General features: G+C 38.6%; 1 protein-coding gene across 4 annotated transcripts in view; it reads left to right on the top strand.

The window, feature by feature from the left end:
- CD36 (CD36 molecule (CD36 blood group)) overlaps window positions 1–14,408 on the top strand; it is a 36,327-nt gene extending 21,919 nt beyond the window's left edge. For 3 of the 4 annotated variants that reach the window (XM_075490821.1, XM_075490829.1, XM_075490815.1), the window contains exons 4-12: window positions 1,391–1,535; window positions 4,247–4,426; window positions 4,577–4,668; window positions 5,105–5,151; window positions 7,486–7,555; window positions 9,359–9,546; window positions 10,354–10,472; window positions 11,801–11,874; window positions 12,328–12,642. In XM_075490821.1, the coding sequence (XP_075346936.1) occupies window positions 1,391–1,535; window positions 4,247–4,426; window positions 4,577–4,668; window positions 5,105–5,151; window positions 7,486–7,555; window positions 9,359–9,546; window positions 10,354–10,472; window positions 11,801–11,874; window positions 12,328–12,562 (1,150 nt within the window). In that variant the 3' untranslated portion in view covers window positions 12,563–12,642. The other variant, XM_075490839.1, reaches the window with a different exon arrangement.
- Window positions 14,409–14,789: the final 381 nt, after the last annotated feature.

Raw genomic sequence — 14,789 nt, 5'->3', positions numbered from 1 at the left:
GAAATAGAGAACTCTTAGTTCATAGAGTACCTGGGAAGACATAGGAAATGGTTACACAGGAATCAGGAAACTAACCAGTTCAGAAATACTGCAGAAGGTGAATTCCCGCTAAACAGCAATGTCTTACTCTGGTGGTGGTGGTGGTGCCTGTTTTCTCAGGGACAAATCTCTGCCAGAAGCCTAATGAGACTATGTAAGAAATGATGGCTATAGCTCTTCTCACTGCTATGGTCATGCTCACCTGGGATATTGGGTCTATCTGAATCTGTGATACTGAGTCTCTCTCTCTCTCAGTCTCCCTTTCAATATTTAACTATTTATTACAATGTACAACAACTGGCCTTGAAAACGCAACTGTCCCCACGATTCTGTTGGGAAACCTTGTTCTGTTGGGAAACCCTGGCTCTTTGTTTCCAGTTAGAAGTAACATTAATTAGAAGAAAAATCTCCCAACTTTCAGGTAGGTGCTCTACACATTAGGCTATTAATTAAAATGATACGCTCACAAACCAATCTTGGGAAGCCAAGATCCAGCTGCTTTTGGGGTAAGACCCACATGCACTGGCTATGTTAGTACCATGGGGAAATGCTCTCTGAGCCTTTTGGTCCCTCCACACCCAGGCTGCAAGATCTGATGGAGTACCCTGAAGATCCCTTCTGGGATGGAGCTGGGACAAGCTTTGTGGACCCACAGCATAGACTAAGTCATATGATGCCTGCCGGATGCTGCCCCTGCAGGGGGCTCAGCAAGAGGACAGGGACTTGAAGATCTGAGCTAAAGCTAGAACCGCAGCAGCTCATAGACTTGTACCTTGGTGATCTGCTGACAGGGCATGCTTGAGAGGCTTGTGAGAATCTCAGCGGAGCTTATAGACTGCTTATAAATCTCCACATGCATATGAAATGTTACCAAAGTGACTCCCATTTTGGATTTAACCTGTAATCTGTTTTGTTGCAACACAGGCCTATCAAATCAAAACTTGAGTGTTTATTAACCATTCTGAGTCATCCTCTTCTAATTACATGCAACCATGAGAAAGCTTAGAAAAAAATGTGACAAAAAATTAATTTAAACAAAATATAAAAAGATACAAGGTCCATTATTGAAGTAAAAATAAAAAAGAAATTTTTGTTTTCATTTTAGTGTCAAGAAAAAAAATTCATTAGGCACTAAGGAAATATTTCCAAAAGAAAAATATTTTAAAGAAAATTGAATTTTTACATATATTCACATAGAAAGTTTAGAATCCTTTCAGTGGTTATAAAATGTTCAACATTCATCTACAAAAGTGTTCATCAACTTTTCAAAAAACTCCAGTCAGGCATGGTTATGTGTTGTCTGGAAAAAAAAATGTTGAAAATATTTTATGTTATTATTTTGTATTTCAAGAGTGCGGTATTTACCCAAAGAAAATATCACGGAAAACTCTGATGGCACAATATCCTACATGTTGCCTAACGTTGCTCGTTTTGAACCGGATATGTCTGTTGGGACAGAAAACGATACCATCACATGCCTCAACCTTGCTGTTGTTGTAAGTAAAGAAACCAAGCCATAATGTCCACATTCAAATGTTGAGATACTGGAGGAAATAGGAGAGAAGTTAGCATTAGTAATACTGAAACTGCCACAGGATAGGTTTCTTCTCTATGAGCTCAGATGACGTGAGTGTCAGCTACACTGAGGATAGCTGTATTACTGTCTTAAAAAAAAAAAAATCCTGAGGACATATTGCATATATATTAAGGTTTCCTTATATTCCCAGGGTAATCTTAATGGTAAATGAAAACTGACTTGTTCCTGTCAATGGAAGCAAAGTCATCAGTTTGGATGGGATGTATCAAAAAGCATCCTCCTGGTCAATTTGAGTGGGGGAATGAATCAAGAGTTTGTGGATGGATTCCCTTTCTGTGTGAGGTACAGCATGAACAGTACAAGACGGATTTGCCATCCTCAGCCCTGCTTCGCAGGGAAGGCTGTATTAAATCCCATGCTCGGTGTATGCATGGCCTCGCTGCCCCAGCTGCTTGCTCCCCATGGTGCCCCTCAGCACCACTGCAATGGCATCCCCCAAGCTCTCCTGTCCTTCTGAGACCTTAGTCCTCCAAAGAAAAGCACAGGGGTCCCCTCCTAGAGTAGTGCTAGAGCCTTTTCCGTCCAGATGTTTTTCTGTTGTCACAGGCTGAGAATGTTTGCCCTTGACTGATGTCTACAGTTTTCCTATTTATATTCAGCCCTGGTTGTGTTGCCTGATTGTCTTGCCCTAACTCTGTGGTGTTTGCGTGTGAGTGTTCAGGATCACTGTGAGAGGGTGGGTGCTAGGGGCAGGGTGAAGAGATGCTTAGCGTTAACACGATATAGAATCATAGAATCAATCACAGAATCATAGAAGACCCCATGTTGGAAGGGACCTCAAAAGATCATCTGATCCAATCTTTTCTGAGAAAGGGAGCCTAGATGAGATTTTCTAGAACCCTGTCCAATTGCACCTTGAAAACCTCCAGTAGTGCGGACTCTACGACATTCCAGTGATTGACTGTTCTCACTGTAAAAAATTTCTTTATTCCATCAAGATGAAACCTTCCCTGGTGCAACTTTGTACCTGTTGCCCTTGTCTTCTCCATGTTGCTCCTCGTGAAGAAAGAGCCTCCATCCTCTTTCTAGCCACCTTTTAAATACTGGAATATTGTGATGAAGTCCACTTGAGCCTTCTTTTCTCTAGGGAGAAAAGACCTAATAAATAAAGGCAAATGACCTTATTCAGACCAGATATATTCTGCATGTGTCCTAATTTAGGTCAGCATCTCTCTTTTGGAAAGCTGTTCTTGTTTCCTGTGCTCAGAGTCCTTCATGTCATGGTATTAACTAACACTGCTCAGCTCCCACACTTTGGAGCACGTAGCTCCTTATGGATCTAAGCATAGGCTCATGCCTGGAAGCAGCCCTGTCAGGGTAGGTGGGAACAGAGGATCCAAGCCCTCTTTTGCTGTTCAGAAACAAACTGGTGGAAGCCCAAATTCCCAGAGAGGCTCTGCCTATCTCATTTGACAGCACTGACTTCAGTCCAGCAGAGCCCACCTTTTATATCATAACCTTGTTGTCAAAATACTCACAAGAGAATTCAGAGATGTTTTTCACACTTTCTTAACTCTGAGGGTATTGAACCCACATCTCCTTTATCTTATAATCTTGTCATATCATGCTTTCTGCTTACTCAGTGTTCAAGTTCAGACAAGAGTGAAAGATTCATGGGGTTGAGGAGGGCAGGAAATGAGAGCAAAAGAGACTCTTCCATTGCTATCCCCATAACGCTAAGTACAAAGAGACGGTCTACTAAAGGGCTGAGCACTTGCTGTAAGAGAATGACTTTTTACACAGATTTACTTATTAAAATTGTTACAATTTCCTGCTTCCCCACACAGGCCAACATAGATCATTTCTGTTTGCTTTCCACAAGCTATTCAGTGCCTTTAGGGATTTGACTTTGTGTTTAAGCCTCTGGGAACCTTCATTACAATTGCTGCTGGTAAATCTACGTTATTCTTCATTGAATTAGGACAAGTTATCCACTATTTATAATTAAAGCTGTTCAGAAAGGACTTGTTTGTTGCAAATATGTATTGTTTTTAAGTAAAGAAATAATGGAGATTCAGCACTTGGGCAGTTTTATGCAGGATACAGTTGTATCGCTGCTAGCGTAACAGCAAATCTAAACCACTTATCTAAGCCAGTAAGTAACAAGGCTTGTATATTTTCACTTACATGTTTGTAGTGCGAGTGAGTCTGAAGTATGTGACATATGGAGATGACAGAAAAGAGGTAGAAAACCAAAAGTGGTACAACCCATGTTATAAAGATAAGGATTTAAGATTATTACTTGGAGATATTCAAAAGCTATCTGGCCATGGTCCTGGGCAATTGACTCTTGGTGGCCCTGCTTGAGCAGGAAGGTTGGACGAGATGACCTCCAAAGGTCCCTTCCAACCTCAACTGTTCTGTGATTCTGTGATTAGGGATGATCTAGTGAACTCTTGTAAGCAGTAAAGACAAATTGTCTGCCTTTGTTTAGTTATGCCCAGTAATTGTTTTGTTAAGGAGTGACAGTTTTTAAGTAGAAACTTAACTTAGTGAGCTGCAACTCTGGAAACCAGCTTTGCCAGAGATTTCTTGGAGTCAGATTCTGTGTTTTTGATCCAAAGCACATGCAGAATTTTATGCTAAACATTAATTTTATTGCTGTTGTAGGCTGCACCTGCCTTGTATACAAACACTTTTATACAACTACTATTAAATACTTGGATTAAAGCTTCTAAGTCATCCATGCTGCAGAACAGAACAGTAAAAGAATTACTGTGGGGATACAAAGATCCCTTCTTAAACAAGGTCCCGTTCCCCTTGGACCCAGTTCTGGGAGTCTTCTACCCGGTAAGTGAAACAAAATAGGAGGGCAAAGCCTTTAGTTATCATTCTGTGAATAAAAATTAAGGCAGCTGCTGTGAGGAAGAAAAATGTGACAATGCTACAATCTGGTTTAGTACTTCTAACTGTTATTCCTTCTTCTTGTGTCTGTTACAGTATAATGGGACAGTTGACGGACTTTACAAAGTCTATACTGGGAAAGAAGATATTAAAAAAACAGCAATAATTGAAAGCTATAAAAACAAAAGGTATCATAACATTGTATAATTAAAAACTATACATATTTTTAAGATATGGCTTTTAAGGTTTGATTCACTAAGAGCTATAGATAAATGGAAAATCTTCAACAATTCAAGGAAAGCTGGATCAATCCCCGGGCTTAGCAAAACCACCTCTCTCTTTCAGCTATTCATGGTTCTGTTGGGAGCTTGGCTTTAAGACAATTATTGATTCTTTGATACAAGTAGTTACTTCTGTTCTGCATACTTAAGTAGCTAGATCCCTTTTAGCCTATGCTAATGCATCATATAGTTTATCTGAATAAATGAATGAACATGTCTATCCTCTGACTTTGCTAATGGATCAGGCTTATACTGGAGCAGTTATATTTAGCAATACAGGTAATGAAATGGATTACATTGTATAATATACTACATGCAGCATTACTTTTTTTTTATCTTAAAGGAATCTTTCATACTGGGAAGGTTACTGCGATTTGGTTAATGGCACAGGTGAGCCTATTAAAGCTTTTTAAAACTTCAACACATTTCTTAATATTGCAAGGGACTAATGAGATACAATATTTAAGTTAATTCCCCTGGGCTTTGACAGTTCTGTACTCTGTATATTAAATGTCTATGTAAATATGACTGTATAAATACTACTACTATTATACGTGCATATCTGTGTATCTATTATAATACATATACTATACATTATTTTATGTTATTTTACATCTACATGTACCCTCTTCAGCTAGAGCAGATGTGGGAGAGACACAAGAAAAGAATCCAGCTCTCTGTTTCTACTAATTATCTTTATGGTACAATATAACTAAGATTCTTTGCTATAGCAGTTGAAAATTATCTTTGCATTCTAATAATGTACATTCACTTACAGTGTTGAAAAATAAAAATAAATGCACCAAAATGGACAGAAAATTTTTTTACTGAGCTATGAAAAGAAATTGAGGTGACAAGGGAGAAGGCTGTCAGACAGGTGGTTTGGAGGCCACTAGCAAGTGAAAAGGGATGAAGAAGAGAAGTAGTTTAGTTTGGGACAAATAAACTAGTGTGGAATATTTTTGAGTTTGCTTTTGGCATATATATGAAAATAGTTGAGTTGGTTAAGAGGCATTTGTTCAAGATGATATTTTTCTTCTGTGAGTGAGTGAAAATGTCACTGTGAGGACACCAGAATCTGTTGAGCTGAGGCTGTCAGATGTCATGGTGGAGGCTTTTGCAGAGAGCTGTAGGCCTTCATTGAGCGAGTATCAAAACAACGTATTTGGGTTGGGTTTTTTTTTCCTTTTCTGTGCTACTTTTCCTGGCATAGATCATTTTCCTTATAACCCAGAGCACATGGCAAGTTATTTTGAAGTATTTCAAATACATCACAAGAATCTGACTTTCCAAAAGTCTGTGAATCAGGAAGGATTAATTCCTTTTTAAACTATGTAATTAATTTTATAAGAGGCAATATTTTCTTAGGTTCTGGGACTTCCGTTCTTTCTTGTGGAGCCTGAACCCTTTTTCCCAGGGTCAGCTTTTTGTTTTTTCTTCTTCCACAGCTGATGGAATAAACATACTCAGCTAACTAAACTAAGTGCTCCAGTACAGTGAAAATGTGGAGCTTTTCCTTGTTAGCAAAGGTTATCGCACAGTTTACAAGAGCATTCAGTGCAACTGCTCAGGAGAGACCATGTGTTTAGAGAAGCAGCAGGTTTAAAAAGTCTTGTAAGTAAGCGTGAGAATTCCTTCTTATCTTGAAAGCTTTCACACCAAAGCGCAGCATGTATAGTCTAAGTAAATATCTAGATAAAAATATTAAGCAGTATTCTTGTATGGGGCTTGAAATGAGTCCATGTTTGCAAACTCTCCAAGACTGCCAAGATTTAGAAATAGAGTGTGTGTCTAGCATGATCTCGGTTATCCTTTAAGAAAAAGTGCTTCTGTCAGCAGTGGGCAAGTGGCAGTATGTGATTTAGCTTTCTCGCTCTTGCCAACTAGATTCAAAGATATCACAGATGTTTCAATCCCTTGGTTACAGCTGCTGACTAAGAAACTAAACAGAAATTGTAGCAAGAAGTAACAAATGTACTGGTTAAAGGTTTGTTACAACATCTTGCTTGGGAAAATGGCAGAGAGTCCTCTTAGCTCTGGATGCTTGCAACGCAGAAATACGCATCTGAACTGGCTGTCTGTGTTCTTTTTATAATGAGTGGAGAAAAAGAAATCACCCAAGTGCTATTCCTCTGACCTATTTTGCATGTCTACCTTGGGGTGAGATGGGTTGTGCCCTAGAAGTGCTTCCTTCTCTCCATTAGCTGTAGAGAGGATCTCAGCTTACAAAGAAGAGGTCCGCTTGAGCAATCTTTGGTGAAAAAGGTTTAGCACTGATTATTAAATGGGCAGTTTTGAAGTCTAAAGCTGTGCTTCTTGTAAGCGCTGGGTGCTCTAACTGTAGGTGAACCGAGGATCTCTAGAAAGGTTTAGGTCTTTAGACTGCATAAACCTTGAAGAAATGGCAACAGGTATTGGGATTCCTATTAAGCAGGACTGTTTTTTGTACCCTCTGTTTTTAATGGGCTTGATCATATAGCTTCACATCTGTGAAAAAAAACCCAGCTGCCATAATTTGGCTCGCTTTCAAAAACAATACAATCTTATCTGTGGAGCGCCTGTCACTGTACAATAACTTACATAAATATTTTCCCCAAAAAAGACTCATATTTTTTACCTTTTTCACAGCTTTATAGGAAAGTAACAGCTGAGTATTGAGCTAGAGATTAAATCATGTCTTCTAAGTGGAATTGCTTTCAAGCTCTTATTTTATTTTATTCACAGATGGGGCATCATTCCCACCGTTTGTCAAGAAGGACCAGATACTGCGCTTCTTCTCCTCCGATATTTGCAGGTAGGCCGGTCCCTTCCTGCTGCGCGTAGACGCCTGCACGTGCCAGCCCAATGCTCTTTCGTTGCAGAGGGCAGCTGCAGTGGCTCTGCTTGGGCTCAGGCCACCGAGGCAGTTCAACATAAACGCTTCACCTAAACACAAGTAAATTCGTGAGCTGTGCTCACGATTTAGAGCCTGATTCTACCACTTTTTATTTATGTCAAGTAGCAAGATATTTACGGTGTATTTTATTTAAGCCAGTTACAAATGTATAATTCGGGAATACCTGACACTGTTGTGAGCTGTTACAGATCTACGAAAGACATTGAGGGTCACAGGGTTCAAAGTTTTGAACTTCTTCTAAGATCAGGACCCAGCCTATAACCTGCCTTATTTGGTCTGAGAAGGCAATAGGTACAGCAGGGGCCAGTTAGGCCCATCTTTGGCATTTCTGCAGAACATCATCTATGCAGAACAGGATTTACTGCCATCCACTAGATACTCAAAACTGTTTTCTCACAGGATATTTTTACATATTTTATGTATTTACAAACAAACAAACCTGCTCAATACATCACATACTGATGGCTTTTCAGCCTGCTGCTTCTGCTGTGGCTATCCAGTGTCCCTGAGTTCTCCAGTGGGATCACTGAAAGCGATATTAGAAGATTTAAAGTGCATCACAGTGTATTTACTTTGGAAGGTTCGACCCCTTTATTTATTTTGCTGCCTGGAAACAGCTGCTTCCTTTTAACTAGGTTTAAAGTGGGCCATTTGCTTTGCAGACTGCTTGTTTTTAAAGATCAGTGTTTTTACATGAAGTTAAAGTTCTTTTTTTTGTGAAGTAATTGTATCCCCAAACTGGAAAGCACTTCACAAGTCATGGAAAAGGGCATTCTATGCAGAGGAGAAATGATAAAATTCTTGGATCGATTGCACGCAGTTTGAGAGATCCCTCTGGCCATTTAATTCTCACAATTAATGAACAATAAAGGACAGTAACAATCGCCCAAAGGTCGTGCTGAAACGGAGTCGTGGAAAATGGTTCTGTCCACGTTGCAAAACCCAGAACCTTTATTTTGTTTTGCTGCAATAGAAAAGTGTTGCTGCCCTGGTTATACTACTGTATAACAACCATATCTCCATATCAGTTGATAAGGTATCAGCAACAGGAAACTTAAGTGGTGTTCTGATTCATATGCAATGGAATAAGGTTTTATGCAGAATGTTGCCTGCATCATAAAGCATATATTAGTATCATCAGGTCAGCAAAAGCCTATAGCAGAACTGTTTGGTAAGTCTCTCTACTGTAGTCCAAAAACTTTCAAAAAGGTTTTATGCAGAATGTTGCCTGCATCATAAAGCATATATTAGTATCATCAGGTCAGCAAAAGCCTATAGCAGAACTGTTTTATATTGGTAAGTCTCTCTACTGTAGTCCAAAAACTTTCAAAAATTTCCTAGTAACAGTTGGTGTAGAAGTGTGTAGGGAAAAGAGCTCTTAATTAACTTGTTAGTTTTGTGTATATTGTTTATTAGTAGTATTAGTATTTTTGTCTGTCTTCATGTGTATCGTCATGCTCACCTCTGAGCTTGTACATGCTTTTGTGAAAGTGTGGAATATTCTCCATTACAGAGGAACGCCCCTACAAACTGCTGAACAGTGTGAGGTAACGCTGCTGAACAGTGAGAGCCTGGACATTGGCTCTCTGGAGTACTTGTTTCTTTTAAGAGAGACAGCTGGGGGATCATTAAGGAGTATTGCCACGAATTCAGGTTTTTAATCCAAATGACTGAAACACGTTTCTCCTCTTTTATATTCAGATCGATCTATGGAGTTTTCCGGGGCAAGCAGGAGGTGAAGGGAATCTCACTCTATCGTTTCACAGTTCCTCGTGAAGCATTTGCATCGCCTGCTGAAGTCAGCGATAATTATTGCTTCTGTACAGATGAAGTCATATCAAAGAACTGCACAGTAGCTGGAGTCCTAGACATTAGTGCCTGCAAAGCTGGTATAGTAGTGACATGGTACTGCCAAAAAAGCCATTTATCTGGGGAGAAAGGACGTGTCCTGTAGCTGAGGTGTTACTCTAAGATCCAGGACGTTTGTGTTTGTCTGTGAATTCTTCTACAGATTGCCTGTGAGACCTTTCACTTTTCTGTAGCCTCATTTCCCAAAATGAGAACTATAGTATTTCTGTATTTTGCATAATGCTATGCAAAATTGTGATACGACAGATCGTATACTGCAACTGCAGGAATGCGCGTATAGAAAGGAAAGAAGAGGATTCTATAGGCACTGTATAAAAGCCAGAGATAGTCACAGTCCTTGTATTTGTGATAATTCATGTGCGTGTGTACACAACTATGTACACATGCAGAGATTGAGAGACACCATTGGCTAAGGTTAGCATTGGTTTAATAAAATAAATGTATACAGAGTCTGCGTTTGGTGCAGAGTGGACAGCATGGATTCCCTTCAGGCTTGCTTTCTACTAAAACAAGATCATGAGGGTGGGTGGAAACAGTGACAGTCAGGTCCTCACCTCAGTGTGAAACTGGGAGCACTGCCAGCTCCACAGTGTGGACACAGTCAAGTAAGATTTACAACTACATGGTTTATTTCACCATGCAAATTTTCCCAATGACAGCAGAATCACAGAAATGCTCAATTTTTTTTTGGGGGGGGACGGGACTATTAACATTTTTATCACGATTGTGTGTCTATATAAAAAACTATGTTTGCATGGAAAATGGCCTCAGAGGATGAGCACTGAAACAAGGCTTAATGATTCAAGTGAGTTTGTTTTTTCAAATAGGAAGACCGGTATTTATCTCTCTTCCGCATTTTCTTCATGCAAGTGATTCTATATTGCATGACGTTGAAGGCCTGAGCCCAAATGAGAAGGAGCATGAGACATTTCTAGATGTAGAGCCTGTAAGTCCAAATATTTAATAATTGTAACTCAGTAAACTTGTGATGTTTAAATTTAATTGTAGTAGAGTAGGCCTTTTACCAGAGGGACGAGAGAAGATACAATATTTTCATGCTTGCTTTTGCAAGATCTGCTCACAAAAGTGTTATGGTTTTAGCAGGGGAAATTTAGAGCAGAACTTTGTCTCATTCTGACCTTCAAAGTTTGGAAAATATGTTTTAATATTTCCTTATTGGGAATGTGGGATTAAATAGATTCTGCAAACTTTGAAGTATACTATAGCTTTTCTATGACCTTCAAGTACTTTGAGAAATTTTTTTTCTATGAAAGTTCTTCTGTTCCCTCTATACTTATTTTTTTTTTCATTTTCTATAGCTAGCCATTTTTGTATAATTACTATCTCAATTGAAATTAAATAAATATAGATCAGTTTATTTCCAAGAAGATTGCCAGAAGTCTGAACAGACTAGTCTAGAACAGACCTAATATAGTCTCTGTGACTCAGATTGTCCAACAGAGCTCCCAAACTGAATGAATTTATGACTGCTCTGATTTTGATTGCCTCCAATTTTACCTCTACTTCTGTTCCAGTGATTCAGATTCTTAACTTTAAATGTATTTACCAAAGTTTTCTGAATTGTGTGATGAATTCTAAAGTTTCAAAATTTTATTTTGCTCTGAATTTGGATGAAAAGGTAAAATTCAGGATTTTTCACTAAAATATTTTTAGTCATATAATTTGACAGTTAAGCTATATAACTTCAATGAGGAGATCTAAAGTGAAATCTTTGTTTCACCTTATTTGGAATAGAGACATCAACCAGAATTTCCTAAATCTGATATAAAATTTTCAAGAATCACACCCTGTCTTGTTTTTGTGGAGGACAGAGGGGAAAAGAAGGAGAAGAAGAAAAAATCTGACCTTTGTTTTGATATGTTTGTTCTGATATGAAATGTTTGGGTTTGGCCCTATGCAAGTTGAACATCCTTCTTATTGAAAAAGAAAATTTAGCTAATTTCTGGTGGGAAAAAAAACTAAAATGCATTTTTACATGAAACATTTCATGACTGGTTTAGTATTTTAAACCTTTTTTTTCCCCTTCAGTTTTAATTGCAAATTACAAAAGTAACTATGGTAAAGCCACAAATTCAGAACTTCTAGGAGAAATGAGAGACCCTTAGAAACACTAAAATTTCATAAAAATTGAATACTTCAAAACATAAGGATAAAATAATACCAAAGTGCTTTTTGACACTGTCCATATTCCAGGCTTAGGCATCCAATTAAAACATTTAAATTAATGTGGTTTAATTTTTTTTCTGTTTTTAGATCACTGGTTTTACACTACAATTTGCGAAAAGGCTGCAAGTAAACCTCCTTGTGAAGCCTGCACCAAAAATTGAGTAAGTACTACTTCATTATTTTGTTTTTAAAGTCTTTTTTCAAGAGGCTGATTGGTCTACCAGAGTGTCAGTAGAAATGGCTAGCAAAAGAAGGAATGAAAATACTTTCCCAAAGCCTTTTTGTCTTTCTTGCAAAAATTTCAGCCATGACTTTTCAGAGAACATAAATTTCATCAAAAGAGCAAGCCGCCTTGAGCAAGGCACTGCCCAAGTATTTTAACACACATTTGATTTCCCCACAGAATCTTACAAGGCAACATGTTCTTAAAAATAACATTCTTACAAAACCCAAACGGGGGCCGTGAGGATGAACTAGAAGGCAAAATATATTTTCTGTAATAAATCCAATGAGAGAGAATTTATGTATGCTCTGTCACTAGATGGATTTTATCACACGGGTTGATGAGTCTCTAGCTGTTTCTTTTCTCTTCATTGGCCCAAATCTTCCTACAGACATGCATTTCAGGATCCTATACGTCTGGCAGGTGAACACAACACAGATCTTCACACCCTCCCACCAAAACCTAGCTGTGTCCGGCCTTTCTTCTTTCTGACTACCCACATATGGAAGACTAGACAGAAAGAGATGGTTGCCCGATATGTAAAATGGCTGTTATTAATTGTAGGCTTATTTTTTTTTCAGTCCAAAACTATAGTAAAAAGGTACATCTGGAAGGTAGAAATGTAGTTAGATGAGAAAAAAAATGTTTAAGTAAAGACTGGGCTTATGCACCAAACTAAAGGTAACATGCTGTACTTATTTTCTCATTTCAGAGCTTTATCAAAAGTTAAAAAACCTTATATTTTTCCTCTTCTTTGGCTAAATGAGGTTAGTATATTTTCTGTCTATTAACCTTCACTGTTTTAAAAAAAAGAAAAAAACCCAACCTAGCTTTTTCAGCCTTGGTGCCCTGATACTGGGCAATTAAACTCATGCTGTGATTTGCACACGCCAAGAATATATTCAGCAAGTGAGGGCTTGCATACTTACCTTTCACTGCCATTTTGTTTTGCACTGTTTCAGTCTGCTGTTATTGGGGATGCGAAAGCAGAAATGTTCAGAAATAAAGTCACCGGTCGAGTGCAGATGCTGAGTGTGCTGCAGATGGTGTTAATGATCGCAGGTTCTGTGCTGTTCCTCGCATTCATGGGTTCTTATTTCATATGCAGATCAAAGAAATTAAAATAAGTAAGTAAGCACTAACAGCTCAGTCCTCAGCAGTAACTTTTCCTCGGGGTTTCAAGAAATTGAGAATCATTACCTATTTAGCTGTTCTTATTTTTTAAGCACTAGTAAATTCAGCAGTGTTCTGTGGGAAATCATCCAGATAATTTAGCTAATGTTTTTAAATTCTCTTCCCAGCTTTAATCTTTCAGGATTCTCTTAACACACGCAGGAGAGGGTATTGGGAACTATATCAGAAGACCAACATTTTTTTTATTCCAAAACACAACATGATCGCTGTGAGTTTATGAAAATAGACCTTTTATCCCAGACTGCTAAACTGCTCAGAAGTGCCCTCTAGTACTTCTCTGGGACAGAGGCCACACAGCTGCAGATTTCTCTGCTCTTCCAGGACATACCCCTGTCTGGGGTTCAGATAACCCACTGTAAATGACATTTTTTATTGAGCGTTGGACAGGGTTTCTCACTTCTTTCTCTCAGTTGTGCATCACTGTCATGTTAGTCTAAATATCTCCTGAACATATCTAGCCCGCTAAGACAAAATATACTCCCATCATGGGAGTGGTGGATTAATGCACTGACATCTATGGAAACAAACACATTTTTGGAGTGATTTAAAAGAAGTGCAGACATGAATGTGATAATGAAAAGTATGCTGTAGTAAAGAGACATTTTTAAGAAGACAACTTATGTCATCACATGCTGAATTCTGATTTTATTTCACTACAGGTAACAAAAGACTTCAGAGGTAGGCAATGTTTAATTGAAATTTCAGCCAAGCAGCATGTTAAAATTCAGAGACAAAAGGTATGATTCAAGGCACAGTCAGTCCACATGCTATGGAATTCAACATGCTTTTCCATGTTGAGAAGACCAACTCATTAACCCAAGTAAGCTGATGTTTCCAAAGGTCCACACTTCTGACATCAGTAAAGAGGCCACCATGGAAACTATGCTGTCAAATTACTTTGATTATTTGAACCTTGTTACAAATTTTAAATGACATTCAAGCAGACTGAAGTTGAGATACAGTTGGATTTTAGTCCACCTTCTGCCATTTATGCAACTTGCTACTTTTTTTCTTCTGGAATTTGCAAGACAAATGAAAGCCATTTGCTGATGTTCTGTCTCTGAGCACAGGCTGGGAATGACAACACCTTTGAGCTCATGCTGTACTCTAGATGCTCTCATTGCAATGTTTCTTTCTGTTCCTTCAAGGAATGGAAGCTGCTGCAATAGAACTGCTCTCTGTCCTCTATTCAGGGATGTGAATTGCGTTGAATGTGAAGTTTATTATGTAAAGTTACTAACTGTAATACATGAAGTTAATAAAAGACTTACTAAAATACGTGGTTTATACATTTTATATGGAGATGGCTCATAGACACACCACAGTCATTCATATGTTGATGGAGCTCATCAACCTTCCGCTCCACAGACGTTCAGCAATCTGAGCTACTCCCTAACTCCCAACCTGCTCCACTGCTCTTACTGTTGCCTCCTGTATGCTTTTCATCCTGGCTGTTGCTTGAACACCAGCCTCTGCTCTCCCCTTACCCCACTTTGCCCAAGGCCTCCCTTAGGAAGTGCTCACATATGTCACGTTTAGGGTCAAGAGAAAATATTCCAGAATGCTCCAGACACAGGAAGGACTGAGGTAATGATTTTGATCAAACATCAGAGGGTTCCACTTCCTTGCTATAGAACATAAATGAAAACAGGTAACCCC

This window comes from Mycteria americana, chromosome 1, assembly GCF_035582795.1.
Source record: "Mycteria americana isolate JAX WOST 10 ecotype Jacksonville Zoo and Gardens chromosome 1, USCA_MyAme_1.0, whole genome shotgun sequence".
NCBI classification, from domain to species: Eukaryota; Metazoa; Chordata; class Aves; order Ciconiiformes; family Ciconiidae; genus Mycteria; species Mycteria americana.
This window is presented reverse-complemented; position numbering and strand designations above follow the sequence as displayed.